Below are 24,265 nucleotides of genomic sequence, written 5' to 3'. Positions count from 1 at the left end.
TAGTTGAGGGTTGGCTCAACAGCACTGACTCAATAAGACTCCCATTTTAAGGGTAAGACCGGATAGATAGCTGGGGACATAGGGTGCAAGACGAAGTTCACGCCTACCCGATTTAGGGATAGGAGAAAGGTTGTTCTCTCAAGTACTGAATCCAGGTCTTGAACAAGGGGCCCCACCCTCTCATTGGCCTAAGAGAGTTTGGTTTGGTGATTGGATCACAAACCAATTGTTCATTAGAGGATCAGGGACTTGAGGAATAAGACATAATTTTGGGGGTAAAATAGATATTTGACCCAGCCGTTATTACGAACAACCTGTGAAGGGTGGACTTACTGATTATGGTTAAATCATGTGGACATAATATATCTACATTGAGAGGAGTGCAATTATAGGCTTTAGTGGAATGACCCATTAGTTAATGAATGGAGATTAATCTGGTCTAATGAGTTCAGCCAATTAATCTTGGATCGTTGGAGCCCATGATCTGTAGGTCCGCGAGATACCCCTACTAGCTCGTAACAGACTAGCTGATAAGTTAATTTGAAACGTTCAAATTAGAATTAAGGGAATTAGTAATTATATGAGATATATTTATGTTTAATTTTAGAATTAAACGAAATAGGAGAATTTATATATTTAAATATGATTTAAATATAAAGATGGATATATGTTAAAATTAATTTAATATTTGATATTAAATTAATTAAGTTTTATTTAATAATTAATTTATGAAATTAATTAATTTTTCATTTTTAAAATCAAATTTTGATTTTTAGATAAAATTGAAAAATTGGAAAACTAAAAGACAAAATGGAAAAATGGATTTTTCCATTATCCATATTTGAAGTAGCTCACACATGAAGCAACATTTTGCCTTGTCTTCTCCAAGCATGAGCTGCAACTTATGCCGCTCTTCTCTTTGCATGTTGATCTGCAATATAATGAAGAGATTGGAGTGAAAATCGGGCATGCAATCCATAGAGTTTTTTAGAGAAAAACTGGTTTGAAGAATGGTTCTTCAACAAGGTTGTTGCAGTGAGTTTTTCTCCTTCATCCCTTTATTCAAGCTTGTTTTGAGTCCCACAACTCAATCTAAAGCATCGAGAGAAAAGTGGGGAAGATCTTGAGGTGGTCTACAATAAGTTGCAGCTGGAGAAGGAGTTTTGAAGAAGTTCTACAAGAGGTATGTCTTGAAACCCATTTTCTGCTGAAGCATGCTTTATATTATACCAAAATTAGTGAATTTGAGTGCTTAGATGATCCTTGTGTTGATACAATCCTAATCAACAATCTTTTCTATAGGTCAAAATTTTAAATCCACCCTCCTATAATCTCGAGTGTTTGTGGGTTGGGTTGGATTGAAGCATTTTTTAGACCTAACTCAATTATTTGAATCGTAAACTTCTTCAACCAAAATAAACTAAATTAAATAATAAATCCAATCCAACTCCACCATGAAAACATTTGGGTTGGATTGGTTTGAGTTAGTTGGGTCATTTATTTAAATTTCTATTCTAAAAATAAGTAAAATGTTAATATGTAAAATTTTTATTTAATTATGTTCATATATTTAATTAAGATTAATAGCTCAATTTCAATATATATTATCAAAATTTCCTTTCTAACATGCTAAAAAAATTGTTTTTAGGAGTTGGTGGAGATAAAAAAATCATGCAAAAAAAAATGAAGTATAAATAAATATATGTTAAAAAAATTGTGTCATAAATAAAAACAACATACTTTTGAAATTAATAATAAATTCGGCTTGATTTGAGTTAATTCAGGTGAACCCATAAACAAACCCGATTCATAAAATTTTTATTTGTCTGAATTCAACTAAACCCAAACCATACTGAGTAGGTTGGATTGATCTAATTTTCGAATCATCGGATTTTTTGAATACCTCTATCTCATATTCTAAAAAAACAAGTATCGTAAGATAATATTAAAAGCAATAGCACGTATGTGATTTAGAGTAGAATTCAATTAGTATAAAACCATAAATTACTGTATTAAAATGTCAATTTGAGATCTTATTTAGGTTACATTTGTACACACGAGACTCACCTTTGACTTTCAAAATATCATTTTAATCATCCGCCATTTTAACTTTTTTAACTAAATAAATTAATATATATAAAATTTAGCAATTTTGTTCTAGTTTTTGCTGTTTCACTTTCTGTTTTGTTTTGTTTTTTTTAGAGAATAAATTTACTAATTTTATCTCATGTATTGAGTCACTGACTATATTTAGATAAATGGCAAAATAAAGACTAGACTTGATATGTCCTTTCAGTAAAAATGATATTTTTTTTTTTTTTTTTTATGCAGAGATTTCATTTTTCATGTAGTTAACTCACAATAGCTTTGTCATTACACACAAAAAAGGTCACATTAGCTTTTTTATCATTACATACCTTGATTATTGATGTTAAAAGTCTTAATTTAAAATATAATGAAAACTTACTATCATGGATTTAATTGCTATTTAATGATTTTATTTTCCAAAAAGTAAAAAGTAAAAAATGTTTTTGAAATGGTTCATAAATTTTAATTCTAAAAAAATTGGATGATATTAGAAAAAATCCAAATATAATAATTCCAATAATTAAACTATTAAGGTTGAACAAAATCCTATCTAAAAGTTGCATCTACATTTTGGTGCGAGCTATAAAATTAAAAATCAATTTTGAAATCTTTGATTTCTTTCTTTCTTTTTTTAGTAAACAATAACGAAATAGAAGAACAAATAAAGTCATTGATCATGATAATTAGACATGATAGAAGAACTAATAATGTTTGATTTTCAAACCAAAATTGTTGGGAGTCGATGTCTACGAGCATGAGACGTCAACTCATAAACAGTTGAGTTACAATTGTGAATGACATGAAAGAAGCTATAGGTTAAACCACGATGTATCAAATCACGTAGAAGAATTAATAAAATGTTGAATCTCATTAGTATTGCTCCACTCTTGGCTAGCATCCAGACTGTCTTAGTTTGCTACATCTCTTAAAGTTTAAATCCAGAAAGTCACGCAACGAACTATGAATCAAGAAGTTGTGAACTCTATAAAGGAAAAAAAGAACTTCAACAAAGATAGCATAGACGTGTATTTATAGCCATTGTGGTAAAATCATGAGAATGATGAACGATAGAGCATCTAAACTCACATCACCAACATCAGTGAAAGTCGACGAAGAAGGAGGAGGAGAAAGAGGAAGAAGAGACCAACTAGCCACTAGCATGCTAATTGAGAATCAGAAATTGTAGAAAGTCTAGAGATCGATTTGCAATTCAAAGAGGTTAGAATTATTAGCATAAGACTATGAGTTTCTCTCTCTAGACATATTTATAATATTTTATGAAGGTTTCATACTTGAACTCTCTCTCAATTAAAATAAAAGTAAATAATAAAAACAACTTTGGATATTGCTACAATTTTTCCAACTTTGAAGTTGCATATAAATTCAAATTTTTTAATATTGTTTTGGTCCTTGTACTTTTGATTTTGATTTATTTTGGTCTCTATATTTTTAAAGTTTATTTTAGTCCTTGTATTTTTAATTTTGGTTTATTTTGATTTCTGTACTTCCAAAATATTCATTTTGGTCTTTATACTTTTAATTTCAATTCATTTTAGTATTTAAGCTTTCAAAAAATGACCATTCATGGTAAAGAATGAAATAAATATTTAAAGTACATGGATCAAAATGAATCAAAGTTAAAAATATAGAGATCAAAATGAACATTTTCAAAGTATAAAAAAATTCCAAAACCAAAAATAATATTTAAATAAAAATTAAATCTAGTCATAATTATCAAGTTTTCAATAAAATCTTGAGAAAAAACTTTATGCGTGTATTTATTCATTAGACTAAAGTAAACTATATATTTTCCTTTTTGAAATTAACTAAACAATATTTGAATCTACATATACAAAGTTAGATATAAAGCTGCAAAATAAATACAAAATTTATAAAATTTGCATTAAAAAACAAAACCTTAAAGTAATATTCTTAAAAGGAAAAACAAAACATTAAATAAATACAAGAATTAGAAAGAAATATCCAAGGCATTTTAATAGAGTTGTTAATATTGTTTTCACTTTTTTTAAAAGGTTTGTTAACTAATCATACTTCATACTTCTTATTCTTCAATTTTCAAAAACAATTTTATACGTAATAGTGGAAAACATGATCTTATTTGATAATGTTCTCATTTTCTATAGTTGTTTTTCAAATTTTTTAAAATATACATGTCTAATAAACAATCCTATTTCTTATCTATAAATTTAAAAAACGTTTTCAAATTCGACTTAAAAAAATAAACTACAAAAAAGATTTTCGTCATAGCCCAGTCTAGGGCATTGCATATTATAGAGGCGATGGTGCTGGTTCTAGAGAAATGAGAGTGGAGAATCGAAAAACGAGAGGGATTGACCGCATAGATTGAGACGAGGTGAAATTTGTGAGATTTCTTGTATTTGTGATCATTTCTATGGATTGCTTCGAGAGATTAGAGTATGAAGAGGAAAACATATTAGTAATATAATAAATAGTAAGAAACCCAAAACTATTATCGAACACATTCTATTTGTGTTTTTTTTTTTCAAAATTGAAGAAAGAGAATTGGTTATCAAATATGAATTTTATAAAAATTAAAAACAGAAAATTAGCAACACAATGGTTGGAGTTGTATAAAATCAAGCATTTGATTTCTTATCTCTTTTTCGTTTTTTCCAAAACACTATAAAAGTATTAGATTATCATTTTTTTATTTCTAAAATATGTAATAGATATCTAAAAGAATAAATATAACATCAAATATTTCTATATTTACTTTTAGGTAAAATGTTTACATTTTAAATTTTAGAGAACTAAGAAATGAAAAATGCTAACCAAACACGTTTATGTCTTTTTTTTTTCAATAAAAAGAGAAAAAACAACAAAATATAGTTATAAGAGACAAGGCATAAATTTAATTAAAAATAAGAAACAAGACATAACAATAATACATAAAAACAAATGAGTTCCTAAATTTAAATTAAACTACAAGTTTAATATATGAACTTTTTCTGTTTGTCTATTTGGTATCTAAATTTTAAAAAATATTTAATAGGTGTTGAAAGTTTCAATGTTGTATTATGTCTAATAGGTTCTCACTTTTCAATCTTGTATCTAATACGTCTTTAACAAATTTAAAATTTAAAAAATTTAAAAATTAATTCACTTATTAAATATAAAATTGATTTTTATGTTTGGTGCATGTTTGTGAGTGAGATTTTGAAATTATTAATATCACTTTTGTCAAATTCAAAATCAATCTGAAACACACCTTTAATTACTTAAAATTATTTTATGTGTAATTTCACTTTTAAATGTAATTTTCATATCATCAAAATTCGTTTTAAATAAACAATAACATGTTTTAAAGTGATTTTAAAAGTAACAAAATTGGTTTTAACCATTTCAAAGTCACTCCCATACATACCTTTAATTGAATTCTAAATTTTCAATTTCGTGTCTAATGAATCAAATTTTAAGAGATTAGTTTTTAAAATAATTGTTGTCAACTATACTTCTAGAAAATCAACTGTAAAATAAAGTAAATTAGTATTTGGTAAATTTCAGCTTGAAATTTGAAAAAAATAAGTGATAGGGTTTGGTAAACAAGTACTAAAGTATTTATAAAAAATAATAACACAAATATACCTATTGTTAATTTTTTTTTTATAATTTATAATTTTAAAAAATTGTTTAGTATGGTATATTTTGTTTTCGCTAGATTAATTTTTAAATATGAAAGGAAATATATATATATATATATATAAAGCTAATGCATTCAAACTATAAAAAATAAAAGATAAATTTGATTAGGTGAGAGATAGATATATAAAATAAAGCTTAATTTTTAAGATAAAATTAAATAATAAATATTAATTAAAAACTATATCTGATTTTAGGAAAATCTAAAAATGGTAGAATATTAATTTTAGAACGCAATAGCTGGGGAGGCAGTCGTAGAAGCGAACCCTATCGCCACGCCGACCATCAAATACGACCTTCTCAAAGATTTGATGGAATGGCCCCAAGAGCGGTTATGTCAGACGACGTTGCTGAGTATGTGAAGATGTGCCTTGTGTGTCAATAGTACAAGGTCGAGCGGGACAGACTCCTAAGGCTCTTGGAGTCGTAGCCTGTACCACAGTGACCATGGGAGAGTGTCGCCATAGATTTTTTCGCAGCCATGCCAGGAGTATGGGTCTTGATCGTAGTGGACCGACTCACAAACAAAAATGTATTAACAAACTAGGGTGTTATACGGAAGTCCTACTTATCCTGGCTACAATAACTATCGAATAATGATCCATCTGAAAAATGGTGCTTGTATATCCCTAGGCGTGGGTTTGTACTTTCCCCTATTAGAGAAGGGGGGGTTTGGAACCCGAAAAGGAAGACGTGATCCACATAATAAGACATCATAGCGCCTAGAGATACAGGTACGGTTCATTACGTTACTTGTCCAAAGTGTGAAATGAGCGTTTTTAAAAAGTGATTTAATCTCAATTTGTTTCACCAAATACAAAAAACGCTTAATTTATTCTCATAATTGCTTCCATCCTTCCCAAAAGCAACGCCAAACACACCCTTAAAAGCTCATTAATTAAATTTGTAATTTTATAAGTTTAGAGATCAATAAGCCACCGATCTAAAATTTTTTTGAACTAATTTATTAATTAACTTATAATTTAATTTAAAATAAGAATTAAAATAAAGGGCTACGACAGGAAAGATACCAACTCTTGCAAGAGTTGGAGCAAAATTTGGAATGTTTCCAATAATAGTTAATAAAAAATTAATGACTGAGTGGATCGTTCGAGTTAAACCGAGTTAAAAAATCCGAGTCAAATCGCGACGAGTTACGATGAGTCACCATGGGCCAGCCCCTTCCATCGGCTGGTTCAACTTTTAGGTCAAGTTGAGTTTTCTTCTCCCTTTTCCCTTTTAATTTTTTTTTTTTTTTTCTTTTTCACTTTTGTTTTTAATTTTAATTTTAATTATTAATTCGAAGAAACGGAATTTGACTGCAAGAAGAAGAATCAGTGGAAGAAGGGCAGCAAGTAGATCTGAAAGCTCATACAACAGAGCCTCATACGGCGGAGATTAAGGGAGAAAAATCCGGCGACGGTCGGCCGATTGTTTTGTAGATTCGAACAAAAACAAAAAAAACAGAACAAGGGTTTTTGAATCGTTATGCTGAATGACTGATTTTCCAGCTTTCCGAACGGGCGGTTTCAAAAGGAAAATGCCGCGCCCTCATTTTCACAAGCTTGTTCTTTCTTCAACTATCCAAGCCAGGAAATTGGTACTCTCTTGATCCTTTTTCTGTTTGATTTTTTCTGGGTTTTGCTTCCTTTGTTTGTTTATCGTGAAAAATCAGCCTCAACTTCGTTTCTTCTTTCTCTTTCTTTTATAGTCCATCTACTATTGCTCCTTCTGTATCTCCTGCTGAGTTTTTTTTGCTCTAACAACGAATTTTCTGATGGATTCAAGCTAAAACCCTGAGTTCTATGTTGTGTTTAATCAGGGAAGAAGGAAAAAGTTGTCGGGATATACTCGATTTTCTTGATGATTTTACTTACTTCTCTGTTTATTAGTTTTGATCAATCGAAGAAGTTTTTTAGTCGTACTAGGTCAGACTCCCAAGTTTTCATTTCCTTGTCTATCAGTCTGCTACAGAGATATACGACTATTATTATTGAATTTGGAGCTGAAAGCTTTCATTATTTAAGCCTGTTAATCATGTTTCTAAAGTATCTTTTTATTAGTAGATGAACATGAAATAGATGAAGTTATCTCCTGGGCTGGAAATGGTTTTTCGTGTTAGTTTCGGTAATCTAAGGGGATGCATTGGTTATGCTTTCAAAAGGGTTTCCTTCTCAGTTGCATGATAGGCAGGTTATGTTTCCTTCAGCTGGAAATCACTTGGTAGTAAAATCCCAGTTTTCTGAGGGCCCGTTTTAACTGAACATTCTCAGTTTTAGAGCCCTGCTCTTCAAGTTCTCGCTTCTCAGCTTCTAGGGATAGCATTTTTAGGTTTGTTCTAATTTGATGTACACAATATAGTTATATCATATACTATAGTCACATAAACAAAAGATTTTGAGCCCTCTTTCATGGATTCGTTTCATCTTTTTACGATTTTCAACTGAAATGCTTGGTTCTCTGAGAAGAACGTTCGAAGTATAATGACTATTATTTCATGCTAAGCTGTGAGATATCATTTAGATAATAAATCAGATAGAATTTTGTTTTCATTTACAACTACTCTTCTGAAATATCTTGTCAACTGTTAATTGCGGAGATAAATGATTTATGTCTTTATTCTTCACAGCATGAAATTTTTAACTTAAGAACTTGGTGGCAAGTACTTTGAGATCTTTCCATCGTTTCTTAGTGTTGAATCAGTCTAGTTTAGCAGTTGGATCTTGACAAAAGCGAACGAACATTATATTCCTTCTGTTGTATTGTTATTCTCACCGTTCGTTGTGTTAGCTTTTGTTATTCTTGCTGCACTTCATGTTAGCTTACTGCTTCGTGATTGGTTGTTTTGTTTCTTATCATGCCGTTTGTGCTATGATTTATTTTTGCCTGGTTTTCTTGGTTTGGGCTTTCCTTCTCTCTCTCTATTGGTATTGTTTTTTATTCTTAATTTCTTACATATGTCACGATGAAAGTTGTTTTCATCTGAAAAAGGGTCTGGTTTTATGTAGCCCATGTTTAATCATGTTATGCACTTTTTCTGTCCCATATGAATAATATTTGTCGTTGGCTACAACCGCTTTATAGAATTGCTTTGTTTCTTTAATCATAATTCAAGAGTTCTAATACCTTCCCTTTTCAATAAGGAACATTTCCATTTGATTTGATTTGTTGAATGGTCATACATCTGCAGTCATCTTGTCAGATATGTCCTATTTGTTGGAATGGAGTTAAGTTTCTATATTATCATTCATTTGCATGACCCCTTCCCTGCTCAATATTTTGGCAGAGAATTCCAGAAACTTTTGTCAGGATGATCAGGGATGAGCTTTCAGCAGTTGCAACCCTTACTGTTCCTGATGGGCATGTTTGGCGTGTGGGTTTGAGGAAATCCGATAATAAATTTTGGTTTGAAGATGGATGGCAAGGATTTCTTGAGCATTACTCCATACGGGTTGGGTATTTATTAGTATTCAGATATGAGGGAAACTCAGCATTCTGTGTTTTTATCTTTAATCTTAATACATCTGAAATAAACTACCAATCGGCTGCTCTTGGTAGTAATCAAAGGAATAATTACAGCATTCAAAACCGAATCTTTGAAGAAATGGAGGATTATGACATTCCTGAAGCCATTCCTTCCACTCAGTCCATGAATTCCGGTTCTTTGCGAAATAAACTATTTGGTGATGAATGGAATCTGCACCAATCAAAATCTGCAAGTACATTGCAAGCCGAGTATTTATCTACTCGAGATATTGGGGTTCAGTTTAGTGCTGTGGAGGTTAAAAAATCTGCAGACGAGGTGAGATTCCAGAATTTGGGTGATGATGCAGCACACAGAGTTAAAAAGAGTGGAGGCAAAAAGCGGAAAATTGAGTCTAGTAAGCTTCTGTCAAATTGCTTCACATTTTGCAATGTAAATGTTTGAATATCTTACCCAGTATCTTTCGATCTGCAGGTGAGCACCATCCATCTGCTCACAATAGTGAAGATTTAGGAGACATTCGCTTTAGATTTTATGAAAGTGCTTCTGCTAGAAAGAGAACTGTGACAGCAGAAGAAAGAGAAAGAGCTATTAACGCTGCAAAAGCTTTTGAGCCTGGTAATCCTTTCTGCAGAGTTGTCTTGCGACCATCTTATCTATACAGAGGTTGCATAATGGTAAGATACTGAGGTTCTTGAAATATATAATATGGAAGCTCTTAAATTGAAAAATGTGAGCACTAACATTGGTAGTTTGACCACTCTTTTACAGTATTTGCCATCTTGCTTTGCTGAAAAGAATCTAAGCGGGGTTTCAGGATTCATCAAACTTCAGACACCTGATGGGAGACAGTGGCCAGTCCGATGTCTTTATAAAGTTGGTAGAGCGAAGTTAAGTCAGGGATGGTATGAGTTTTGCCTGGAAAATAATTTAGGGGAGGGTGATGTTTGTGTGTTTGAGCTTCTTAGGATGAGAGAAATTGTGCTCAAAGTTACCATGTTTCGTGTCATCGAAGAAGGCGGACGAATGGCTACCCCGAATCCTGCTACCATGATGAATCCACCTCCGCTGCGAAGTGTTAGCCACATTAAGTTGATCAGAAATTAATGGACGATATTTCCAGGTTACCCTTTTGTATCAAATCTGTCTCTATGTTTTTTTTGCGGTAGCCTGTTGCTTCTGATCCCTTGTTGAATTAGCTGTTTGATGTTTATAATCTTTCCAGGTTGACTTAAGTTGGAAAAAAAAAAAAAAAAGGATCCTTTTAGAGTTTACGTATTAAAGCTGTATCTGACTTTAGTTGTATATAGATTTTCAAATTTTTGTTGATATCAATCGAGACAAGAACATCAGCAAGTGTTTGTTTTGGTTCTTCGTGTTGAGAGTGTATTCAATGATTAGATTTTACTTTATCTCAACGGCTTAAACTTTTTGTCTGTGTAGTGATTGATAAGATAGGATCATAGGATCAAAGGAAGAAGTATTATTGCTGAATTTCTCAGGTTTTATGAGATATTTGCACTTAGGCCTATGTCTTAGCTCTTGTGGCTTTGACAAACCACAATGTTAGTTCACCCTAAATTCATTTTGCACTGTCTGTGATTCATTCTTGTTTTGCTTTGAATGGTCTTCTTGTGGGCTGAATCTAGATAAAATACTAGACTCAAGGCTGGATGATATGTTGAATTTGAGTCAAATTAGTATCATATTAAGTGTGTATTAGATTATCAAAATCAATACTTTAGGTCTCATTTAGTAATGGTTTCATTTTGTGTTTTCGGTTTGTGAAAATTGTACTTGTTTCCTCTCCATTTCTTCTTCATTTTTGAACCAGTTATCAAACCGGGCCTTTTCAACTTTTTGAATAATTTGTCACCTTCAAAATTTGGTGGTCTTGCAGTGATTTGAATAATTTATCACGTGTTTTGTTATTTTAACACAGGATGTATAGTTGAGTTTTTGCACTAGTCTACCAGCTTCCCATGCTGAATAACTTGATCAGATTTTTTAATTCTTTCCCGTACCTTTGCTTTGTTGTAAATCTATGTAATAAAATTTTCCATTTAAATGGAAGTCTAATGTTTTTATTTTATTCTATTCTATTCTATTTTATCATTTTCATAATTAATCTCTATTATTACACTTGTGCTGGCCTTTTAACCTTGATTCCATGGGGTAAGACTTTGATTGAAGTTTATTATAATAGGCTAGGGGAAATGGGTGGGGCTAATGGTAAATAAGAGAACATCCCCTTGATAAAGGGCTAAGAAGTCATAGGTTCAATTTATGGGGGTCACCTATCTAGGATTTAAGGCCACATTTGCCAAATCATAATGGAAATTGGTGTAATTGTAATGAAATTTTATGGATCAATATAAATATGTTAAAATTGATAATTTTTCAGTTTGAATCGTAACAATAACGGTAGTCATAACGGTAACAAGAATGATACGATATAGTTTCCAAATGCAAATGGATTGAGATCTCTCATTTTATTTATTAATTTGCGTTTTTTTATTACAGATTTGAATGTGGATCCTATGTAGTAAACAACACCAAAAGTAATTAGATGGAGCCAATTTTCTTATTTCCATTGATCTATCATGTATTCATTAAGGTAAACATAGTCTAATATCATACGAGTTCTCTTAATATCAAAATGTCGTAGGATTACGTAAATGGATTCAAACACTCATGGATATAAAAAGGAAAGAGAAATTACTACTTTCATTTGAGAATTAACAAAGTATCAACATACCAAAATGATTGATTAATTAAAAAAAATATAAAACCCAAATCATAAAAGATTTCATATGCATCTAAGAAAAGAAAATGTAACATATATAATAATTAAAAACTAACTCACCAAAGAGATCTTTTTCCATAGTTGTACTTTAATATATAGTGCAATGAGTTGTGTGTGTATTAGTTGTGAAACAAGGAAAGTGATTTCTCAATTCACAAGTTGAGAATGCAATAAGGAGAGCCTATGAGGATTTAGGAGTCAACTTCCTAATTCCTCCACGTGTTATCATAACATATAATATCATGTTTTTTCATATAGCGTATGATATCACCAGAATGACATGAGATTTTGTCGTTTAATTTTAAAAGAGACATGGTACATTAACTTGTGGATGTCGTTTAATTTTAAAAGAGACATGGTACATTAACTTGTAACCCACAACGTGGCTTATTTATTGTCATTTTTAGTAATGTCAATAAAACATTGCTGAAGTGTCGTCTTAACGGTAAAAAAAAAAAAAAGAAGAAAAAAAAGAGAGAAAAATGTGCTATTCAACATAAGTAATGATAATGATTTAACGAATAAAGTGCAATCAAGAACAAACTGAAATATCTCTATTATATTAAGATGGGCTAAGAAGGGAGAATTTTTAACTTCCCTCTTTGTTCTTTAACTTTTTTGATAAAGACTCTTTTGCCCTCACATTCACACTTCCTCCATACTCTTCTAAGTACCTTTTATACACTTTATTTTTTCTTTTAATTTTACATCTCTTTTATTATTATATTTTTCAACAATTCCTCTTTTGCCCTCACATTCCTTCCAACTTTTTTTACCTCTACTTTCTTTTTACATTTCATGTCTTTTCTTTTTCTTTTTTCATTTAATTTTACAATTTTCTTTTGTCATTAGATCTTTCAACGATTATTATTTTCTCCTCAAATCTTTTATTTCGAATATGTCTCTTTGTTTCCAATTTTTAATTTTTTAATTAAAGAATAAAAAAAAATTTGTCCAATCTATAAAATCCCACAATGTTTTAGAAAATACAACGTTGTTTTACTTTTTTTTTTTTTTTTTTTTAAAAAAAAAACTCTAGTGTATATCGTTATAGATAATTCATTTTTACTCAAGACCATTCAAAATTAGAAAAATTGTTTTAAATGAAAATATTTTGAAAATATTTTCAAATATAACAAAATGTCACAGTCTATCAATTATAGATATTGATAGATACTGATAGACATTTATTAGTTTTTATTAGTGATATATGATAGTAGTCTATCAATGTCTATCAAACACTAATGGACAGTGACATTTTGTTATATTTGTAAATATTTTGGTTCATTTGACTATATTTGAAAACAACTCTTGAAATTCTAAATGAAAATACATTTCTACATTTCTACATTTTATCTCTTTGTTTAATTTTAAACTTCATGTCTAATAATTACAAAAATTATATTTGTTCTACTGTTTAATAACTCTTAAAATTATGTTTCATGCATTTTCAACTACATCTAACACATTTTATATTCATTATGGTAACTAAATAAAACATACACAGTCTTACTTATCTAATCTCTTTCATTATTTTTAAATTTCACGTTAGACATTTATACTGTTTAAATGTAACTAAAAGTATATCTATTTAAAATTTTTTGTTCTAATGATTTTGAACCACATGCATAACACATCTCTAGTGCATATAAAAGGACAAACCATAGACGAAAGTTGTAAATAGATGATGGAAGATGCTAATGGATTGAAGATTGATGGTTAATTCCAAGTACCGAAGACAAGGTTGAATGGAGTTAGTTCAAATAATTTAGTTCTTAAACTTTAACATGTAACAATTTAGTACCTGTACTTTCAATTTTGTAATAATTTAGTTTCTAATGAAAAAAATTATCAAAATTAGATGTCAATTTTTATTTTTTTTATGATATAAACTTTGTATTTTACAAAAATATTGAGTCTCTAATTAATTTATCGATTTATTTATTCAAGAAATCTCATTGAATCTTAATATTAATTTCTACAATAAAGACTAAATCGTTATAAACTAAAATTCAAGGAGTAAATTGTTACTTTTATGAAAGTTTAGGGACTAAAAATGATTTTTAACCTATACTTTGTACGTTTAAAATGAAAAGGATAAAATTAATCCAAGTAAAAAGGGCAAACCTTTGATCGAATGTGTATGCAAAACAATTATCTCATCCAAGAGTTGGATTTACAACTTTAGTTAACTAATAATTGTAAATTTAAATCCTAAACTTTTGTAAGTATATCGATTTACATCTTTTTCCAAATTTTGTTCGGTCAATATCGTGTGAAACTTATAACTTGAGTAAATTAGACTCCTAAATTTTCATAAGTCAATCAATTTTAACCATGCGTTACGGTTACCTTTAAAAATCTTCCATGCATTAATACTCAAACATGTAGACTTCTTCAAATGTCAATTTTACAAAATAGACAATTAATGTGAATACATGGAGAATTCTCAAAGAAAAGTTTGAATAATAAGAGTCTAAATTGATTCATTTATAAAAATTTAGGGGGTTAATTGATACAATTATAAGTCTCACAAGAGATTTTTCCAATCATAAGGTAATTGAGGGCATAAATTGATATACTTATAAAAGTTTAGGGTTAAATCGGTATTATTATTAGTTTAGGGTTTAGATTGATATATCTAAAGTTTAGAGGTATGAATTGATATTTTTCCTTTATTTTCCTGTAGCAAATTAAAAGATTGAAAAAATTGTAGGAATAACCCAAAATTTAGGGTGAAGTGAGATTTAACCTACTTCGTAAGTTATAGGATTTTTGTCTTTTTGCTTATGTCATATCCGAGCATAATCACCAAAACGGAACATCATGCATGAAGACTGGGTTGGGCCTCTCACTTTCGATCTCCTCTCTCTCATCTCCTTTCTCACTCTCACTCTCACTCTCAGTGGCGGACCTAGGATTTTATGTAAGAGGGACGCAAGTTCATGTAAGGATGAACCAAAATATTTATATGATATAACAAAGTTTCATTGTCTATCTGCGATAGATTGCGATAGATTAATATCTGTGTCTATATTGCGATAGATTAATATCTGTGTCTATCTGTGTCATGATAGACACAAATAATAATCTATCGCGGTCTATTGCATATAGATTGTGATATTTTGCTATATTTGTGAATATTTTCAATAGTTTTGTCATTTAAAATAATTTTCCTTCATATAAATATAATTTTAAATGCATGGATATAATATTCAAGTCATATAATATCGCAAAAGCCAGCATAAGTAACGGATATACGAACAATGGCAAATCTAGAATTTCATGTTAGGGGTACAAGGTTAAAATTTTAGCCCACTAACTTCTAGATGTATGTCATGTATAGTTTTTGAACTTAAGAAAATATATAATAGACCACTGATATCTCGATATGTTTGTCTAATACATAGTACCTACATTTTTTTAAAAAAATAATGTAACTATTGGCTACAAAATTAAAAAATTTGAGGTTCAATTGGAAACAAAAAAGAAAATAGTATAATACATCGATTAACTTTTAAGCATTTTTAATATTCTATAAAATTTTTAGATATTAAATTCAAAGTTTATATATCTATTAGACATTTTAAAGAAATTTATTAGAGTTAAAATTGAAAGTTTAAATATTTATTAGTCATAAATTTTAAAAACTATAGATTAAACTTCTACAAACTTGAATGTAATTTTAAAATAATGGGAAACTAAATAACAAAACAAAAAATTTATAAGTGAAAGTGGTGTTTATATGTATTAATTTTCAAAAATAAAAACCAACAATCAAATAGTTTCCAAACAAACTCGAGCTCTCAGAAATATTTGTATATGTGTACATATATGTGAAAAAATAAAAATGGAATAAGTTGTTACAAGTATATATATATTTGACTCTTTTGCCTTAGAAGTTATGTTGTCGTTTAGTTTAGTTTTCATCTAGGAGTAAAAAGGAACATCTTTATGAGATGAACGTAATCGACACATCAACTTTCTTTAGTTAGGATAAATTTAATAGCTTGCTTTAGGGTCCTTCACATAATCTCTTACTATACCTCTTCCTCAATGAGTCAAGAGTGAGCCAACATTGCATGGGAGAAACTGATCCATCACTGGCAATATACATATATACATATATACATACATACATATATATATATATATACATACATACATATATATATATATATATATACATATATATATATATATATATATATATACACACACTAAGCACTAAAAATTGGTTATAATAAAAAGAAAAAAACAACGACCTCTCCTCAATTTCAAAATCTGGTTTGCTAGGTGAATTAGGCTCAATTTGGGATTGTGGTAGCTTTTAAAATATTGTTGCTAGTTAGTGCTTTTAGAAGAATCCGCTATGAAAAAAAGTAAAATAGTGTTTAGTAAATTTTAATTTAAATAAGAAAAAATTAGTTATGGTGTTTAATAAATTTAAATTTGTGTAATTTAGTTATATGAATCAAACTAGAGTTATTATTTCGGTTATTTTTGTCTGAATAATTAATTTATAATTTATTTAAAAATTTATGTAATTTAAATTCCGACTAATTTTATTTAATTTTAATAATTGGATATAAGTTTTAAAAAATATATTCTTGGGCAAATGATTAAAAATAATTCTCATAGAAAATGAATTAATTAACCTTTAAAAATATATATAACAAAATATATTAATATAAAAAGATATTATTATAAATATTTAATTAAATGGTTAAGAAGTTCAGCAAATTTTTAAAGAAGCTAAATCTAAAAGCTAGTGTCCATCAGCTTTACAGGCTAGTTAAAATTAAAAAGTGATTATGTTATATTAATAAATAATCCATTTTACCAAACAAAGTAGGCAGTTAAGATTTTCCCATAATCACTTCTTAACATTGCAACTCAATCTAAAAGGAGTCTTAAAGTCCACTGCCCGACCATTGAACCAAGCTCCAATTTTAGATTCTAGGGCACGCATTAATATATATTCACGTTACCAATACATATTTTTATATTTAAGATTAAGAAAATACAAATATATATATGTAAAACGACATGATGTGAGGGGGGCACGTGCTCCCTAACCTCTTAATATATCTGTCCTTGCTCATTCTCAATCTCCTTATCTTCTACATGCAAACACATTCTACTCTTTCACTCTTGCCTCACTATCAATCTCCTCTATCACGCTCTTGCTCTCTCGAGTAAAAATTCATAAATCCAACGAACCCATTCTGAGGACCTCTCTCTAGTTAAAACCCACATTTTGATAAGAGAGTGGGGGAGAAAGAGAAATTTGCAAAAAGCTTTTTATTTTTATTTTTATTTATTTTTTTTTAAAAAAAGAAAACCTACATTTTGAAGTACATCAAAGATTATGGTAAAAGAAAAAAAAAATACTCACGCTTGAACTTGTAACTTAAAAAAATCAGTGGAGAAAGAGAAAATTGAGAAGTGGAAGAAGATAAAAAAAAAATAAAAAAATCTAAGGGTATTCTGGTTTTTTTGATTGATAATGACATAAGCAAACAAAATATCTCAATATCAAGAAATAGGGCAAAATTGTTATAAAAAGTAGGGCAAAATATTAATCGATCGGTTTTTTATTCATGTAACTTTTTTTTTTTTTTTAAAAAAAACATTTTTAGTGAACTTTGTATCAATAATTAATAAATGTTTTTTTTTTAATTTTTTTTTTGTCCAAAAAACGTTTTTTTTAATTAAATATTAATTGATGGTTTTTCAAAAGCCGTGAGGTCTCAATTTGAATTACATAAACAATCCATAAAATCTCAACAATAATAATGATCCTACAAATTCAACCCAACAATAAAGTTAAATCAAGCCTTTAAATTATGACAACCTATTTAATTTCTACCCACTTAACAGCACAAAAGTGGAATAAATTCAAGAGTAATAAATATAAAATAAGGCTATAAATTCAAGTAATAAACTCTAAATAAGGCTATAAATTCAAGTAATAAACTCCGCCTCCATCCCCTAACCATTGTTTCAAAATAAATAAATAACGAAATTTACCATGGGTGGCAAATTTAAAATATATAATTAGAGATACGTCTTCAACATATGAAAAATTATAGTTATAGTAAAATTTTCAAATTTAAATTTTCGTTTATTCCGTATTTCAATTTTTTCCTTTTAACAAACTCACGTTTTTTTGATATATCAGTCAACTAATACCACATTTAAAGTATACCAGTTATGTATTTTTTTCATTGATTTGTATACTTTTTTATATTTTTGTTTGTAATAATATGAGTTATTACTTATTTTAATTTTTGTATTTGCTACATTTTTTATTCTTTGTAGCTTTTTTCCTTTTTAAAGGATGTTGTTTCTTTCATTTTTAAGTACAAATGTATAATAGATCGAGGAGATTCAACCTAAAACTCATAAATGTTAATTTAATATGCTCATTTCGACAATTTGGGCATTTTTGGAATGACTAGAGATTTTTTTTTCGAAAAAAAAAATTTCATGAATTTTTTAAAATGTTTAAATAACTAGTCATTTTCAATCGTGTATCATTAGTATCTCAAGTGTCAAGTGTCTATCAATAGTATATCAAGTGTGTGAAGGAACTTTTATCAAAGAGTACCTCTAAGCGGAAGCGAGATCGTTCCAAACTCATTGTGATAGAATTACCGCATTCACAATCTACCAGACTAGTTATGCAATATACAACAAATTTCAGGCATGCTTTCAAACTTAAACAAAAAAGAGAGGAGATACATATCAGTTGAAGAACCTTTCTTCACAGAAACCTCCCTCTCGTCCAACGACTGTTCCTTTTGCTCTCGCTGAGAACATCCAAATAATAGTCCACCAAATCGTCTACTCACAAACGGACACCAAACGAACTCGGCAACAAGGCAGACACTACCACTTAGAACCCTCGGTATTCTCGGTGTGAGAATCTAAGAGGTGTAGGCTCTGTTGGATTTGGTAGAGGGAAAGAGGAAGACACAATCGTATACCACGACCAAGCAAGTGGGAGAATATCGGGTGTCTATCGTATAGACGATGCTTGATCGTTTAGAAAGAGATACACAATGGTTTAGTAAACGCTCGGGAGTGCGATCGTTTAGGAAAAAGCTAAACGATCGTTTAGCAAATCCTATGCGATCGTTTAGTAAACTGCGCATGCGTGTATATGATTTTTTAGAAACATTAAGCTATCGTGTAGGCTTTCGGTTTGCTATGCGATAGGTAGTATACACTAAACATGAGCAAATGTCTTATCTCTTTGCAAAATGAAAATGGTTTTCATTTTATCCTTCAGTTATGAAAACTGAATGCAACCTCCCACTATCATTGAGTTACGGAGATAAAACCGGCACAATTATACTATAATTGTCAAAAATAAATAATAAATATAATCATATTTATTTATAACATATGGTTTAATATCACATCATATGCAATACAATAACCATAGTATTTTTCTCCTCCACTAGATATAAATCATATTTATATCATTTACCTCCAAATAATGTATCTCATACATAATGTAAATCATATCATATATAATTGACTAGTTCAATCATATCATATATAATTGAACTCCCTCTTGTCAATTTGAACACTTCAAACTGACCCAAAAACTGATTCATAACTTGAATCCATTGAGCTACCAAGGGGACCTTATGGACCTATGGCTCGAAGCTCCAATAGTACCTGAATAGCTGACTAAACTTTTTAGCCACGAGATCCAACATCCATTAACTGCCAGGCATTCCACTAAAGACCGACAACTGCACTATTCTCTCCACAAATATATTTCTTTGTCCATCGGATATAGCTAATAACAATACGATAACCCTTAATAGATGCTCGTAAGTACAGCTGGACCAATTTACCGTTTTGCCCCTATAGTTACATCTAACTTCTTAAGTACTACTGATCCCTCTAATGAACAATATAACATAGTCCTACTATGTGTGGATACCTCTCGGGACATGAGAAGGTATGTGGCGTCACATCGTTCAAGCCCCGGAATCAACCCTTAAGGGAGCAATCTATCTACTTACCCTTGCTTCGGGGAAGAAGTGAATTCCATCTTGTGTACCTGAGTTCCCAGATCCCAAATCAGACGAATCCCTAAAGGGTTTGAGTTGGCGATCTGGCCATTCACACCCATACAAATCAAAGGATCGCCCTCAAGGGCAGGAGTTCCCAACTCACTCAGGATTGAGATCATGTTATCTATGGTCATCCTAGTGAAGTGAAGTCTCTGTCATGAACTGTTCAGGTTGATGCCCTAAATTATCGTGTCCTGTAGTTTCTAAACAGTTTGTACGAACGCTTGTGTTGTATAATATATAATATTTACTTCACATCTTGTTTTTGCTCAGTTGTATATTTTATTTGCTTTACCACAAACCAATAAACATAAAATCCCTTGTTATCTGTATGTAACTTAAGCATGTATGTGGTGACATACAAGTGGATCATGTCTTGAGTGATAACCAAAATGGTCTGTAGTATATGAATATAGGAGGGAAATCTTATCCTGGTAACGCTACGGATGCGACCCGCTTTGTGAAATGGTCGCAAGTGTTGTGACTTGTCACAGATGGTCTGATCTTGATCATTCGTATAGGGGACATGTGAGTGGGGGCGTCCTATACAAAGAGTTTGTATAAGACCTGACTACGAAGTGTTAACGTCTCGTTATATAACACCGTTCATGACAGAAATTTCACTTCACTAGGATGACCATAAGAAACATCACCTCAGTCCTGAGTGAGTTGGGAACTCCTGCCATTGAGGACGGTTCTTTGATTTGTATGGGTGCGAATGGCCAGGTCGCCAATTCAAACCTATCATTTTGGGGATTCGTCTGATTTGGGACCTGGGAACTCAGCTACACAAGATGGAATTCACTCCTTCCCTGAGGCATGGGTAAGTAGATAGATAACTCCCTTAACGGCTGATTCCAAGGCTTGAACGATATGGCACCACATACCTTCTCTTGGTCCGAGAGGTGTTCACACATAGTTGGACTATATTGTATTGTTCATTAGAAGAATCAGTGGTACTTAAGGAGTGAGATATAACTACAGGGGCAAAACGGTAAATTGGCCTAGTTGTACTTACGAGCATCTGTGAAGGGTCATCGTACTCATGATTGGTTATATCTGATGGACACAAAAATATATTTGTGGTAAGAACAGTTCAGCTGTTGGTCTTTAGTGGAATGCCTGACAGTTAACGGATGTGGACCGTTAGAGCTTCGAGCCATAGGTCCATTAGGTCCCCTGGGTAGCTTGGATAAAGTTGAAAAATCAGTGTTTGAGTCAGTTTGAAATGTTCAAATTGACAAGAGGCAGTTCGATTATATTGATATAATCGAACTGGTTAATTATATATGATATAATTGGCTAAATGTATGAGATATATTATTTTGGAGGAAATTAGATATAAATATGATTTATATCAAGTGGAGGAGAAATTACTATAGTAAATATGTGATATCAAACTATAGGGTAAGAATATAATATGATTATATTCATTTATTATTAAATTCATTAATTATGAGATAATTGGCCGTTTTATTCTCCTCCATCGTGCGTTAGTAGAAGCAGCTGCATTCGGTTACAGTAATCGATGAATAAAATAAAAAATTGTTTCATTTGGCAAAGAGTTCAAAAATTCGCAATTGGTGCAAAAATGTAAACGATCATCTAGCTTGAGAGCCTATACGATAGTAGCTCATTGTCTAAACGATCGCATACTAGTACCTAAACGATTGCACACTTGTCCTTAAACGATCACTTAGATTTCCTAAACGATCGCATAGCGTGCTACCTTTTTAAACGATCATCTACCTTTTATTAAATGATCGCTTAGTAAAACCTACACGATCGTGTAGCTCCATCTAAACGATAAGCATCCCTGCTATACAATAGCTCTTTCTCTCCCACTTGTTTATCGTCTATACGATCTGTCTTTTCTCCTACCTCTACCAAATTCACCAAAGACCACACTTTGGATTCTCACTCCGAGAATACCAAGGGCTCCAACTAGTGGTGTCGTCCCCGTTGTTTTCTTGTTCGTGACTGTTTGTGTAGACGATCGTGCTGTCGCAACCATTTGATTTGCTGGGCGATAGAGCGTGTAGAGGTTCTTCTGCTGCTTCTGAGTTCGACGTTTGAAGAGAGTCTTTAACTAGTATGAGAACACTTTCCCTTGTGTTTTATTGTTGGAAGCATGCTGTTAATTAGCGTTAATTTGCAAAACTATCTGTTAGAATGTATGTGTTGTATTTCGGTCACGATGAAATCGGAAAGATCCGAACGCCTTCATGGATGCTCTTCGTTAAAAGTTCCTTCAATTGGTGCTCCGATCTTCTTCACGAACGACTCAAGACTATAACACTTCATGACTATAAGAGACTACACCTCATGGTCCGGTCTTATACAAACTCTTTGTATAGGACGCCCCCGCTCGCATATCTCTAATGAATGATCAGGATCATACCATTTGTAGCAAGTCACAACACTTGTAACTATTCTACAAAGCGGGCCGCATCCATAGCGTTATCAGGATAAGGTTTCTCTCCTATATCCATATACTACAGATCATTTTGGTTATCACTTAAGACATGATCCACTGTATGTCTCCACATACATGCTTAAGTTACAAATGACAACTAGGGATCTTAGTTTATTGGTTTGTGGTAAAACAATTAAAACATCAAATGTTCATAGACAAAAGTGAAGAAAATATCATATATTATACATCACAAACGTTTGTTCAAAACTGTGTTTACAAACTACAGGACCCAACGAGAGTTTAAGACATCATCCCCAACAGTGTGTATCAACAGTATAGTAAATATATCAGGTGTATATGAGTAGTATATCAAGTGTATATCGATAGTGTATCAAGTGTATCAGGTGTATTAATGTATCACGTAGGTTGAACTTGTTTTTCACTATTTTGCAAAAGTAATAATTTCGGGCTATGAGCCTAATTTTTTAAACTTATTTTTCCAAAAATCTACAAGAAGCCCATTAATAATAGGGTCCTATGTTAATTATTTGAAAAATATTTTATTTTCTCCTAATTTCATTTTGCAATTAACAAATAAAATTTTAAACAGCTATTCTTTTTAGTTTTTAAAATGCGATTGGATTTTAAAAGCACTCTTAAAAATAAAGAAAATTAAAAACAAAGAAATCAATAGGAGAATGTTTTTTGGGATAATAACACATAAGACCTTAATAAAGACCCTATATTATATTTATGTCCAACTTTTTCTATTATTTACAAGAATGTCTAAGTTAACCTCTTAATTACATAAATATTAGTGTTCAATTATCTTTTTGTCCCCAACCTATAATTAATTACACATTTCAAAAAAAGAAACTCAAAAGTTTCCTTGATTCACGTATAATTTTTATTTTACCCAAAATTATTTTTCAAAACCCCACTCATTCTCTATCTGTCTCATGTTCTCTCTAACCCTCTAACTCTCTTTCTCTCTCTATCCCACATTCTCCCTATCTCTCTCTCTAACCCTCTCTCTCCACCTTCAACATTAGCGACCACACTGGAAGACGAACGAAACGACGATCGACTGGACGACAGATGATGGCGTGATGCAGACGACGAACGAATGGCGAATGATGAATGATAAACTTGGCTAGTCGATGTATGTTGAGTGATTGGCCTTGACGGCCGACAACGACGCGACACGGACGATAGTGGATATGTGGCAGACAAACGAACAACGACGGACAATTGAACGACAACAAAGATGAATTTGGGGAGATTCTTGGGCAAGCAAACCAAGGAACCTCTTTCATTTTGTTTAACCTATAGAAATCCCCAGGTAGAATATATATTGTGATATATGATATACTGTGATGTATATTTAAAATTTTTATGATATATACTATCATTTATTCTGAAAATTGAGTCAATCTATTATTTATATACTGTGGTAGATATTTCTGTTTGTATTAGCCTATTTTGAATTTTTGTATGATATATACTATGATATAATTGAATTTATGATATATACTGTGGTTTATGCTGAACATTGAGTATCGTAAAGCAGTTGTATTTGAGTACATATCAAATATATTTACCAATATATTTCATATATTACTTAGAACATTTTTAGAAATTAATACAATGTTAAAAGGTATATTTAAAAATAACATGAATCCGTAAATATTTTA

General features: G+C 30.8%; 1 protein-coding gene across 1 annotated transcript; it reads left to right on the top strand.

Moving 5' to 3' along the window:
• Window positions 1-6,962: 6,962 nt before the first annotated feature.
• Window positions 6,963-10,665, top strand: LOC120070124 (B3 domain-containing transcription factor VRN1-like). The gene is made up of 4 exons (XM_039021985.2): window positions 6,963-7,369; window positions 9,056-9,650; window positions 9,728-9,930; window positions 10,025-10,665. Exons 1-4 carry the CDS (start codon window positions 7,265-7,267, stop codon window positions 10,358-10,360), a joined length of 1,239 nt encoding a protein of 412 aa, XP_038877913.1. The 5' UTR covers window positions 6,963-7,264; the 3' UTR covers window positions 10,361-10,665.
• The last annotated feature ends 13,600 nt before the right edge of the window (window positions 10,666-24,265 follow it).

This window comes from Benincasa hispida, chromosome 10, assembly GCF_027475165.1.
Source record: "Benincasa hispida cultivar pf3 chromosome 10, pf3_genome.v1.1, whole genome shotgun sequence".
NCBI classification, from domain to species: domain Eukaryota; kingdom Viridiplantae; phylum Streptophyta; class Magnoliopsida; order Cucurbitales; family Cucurbitaceae; genus Benincasa; species Benincasa hispida.
The sequence above is the reverse complement of the archived record's forward strand: the minus strand, read 5'-3'. Positions and strand labels throughout refer to the sequence as shown.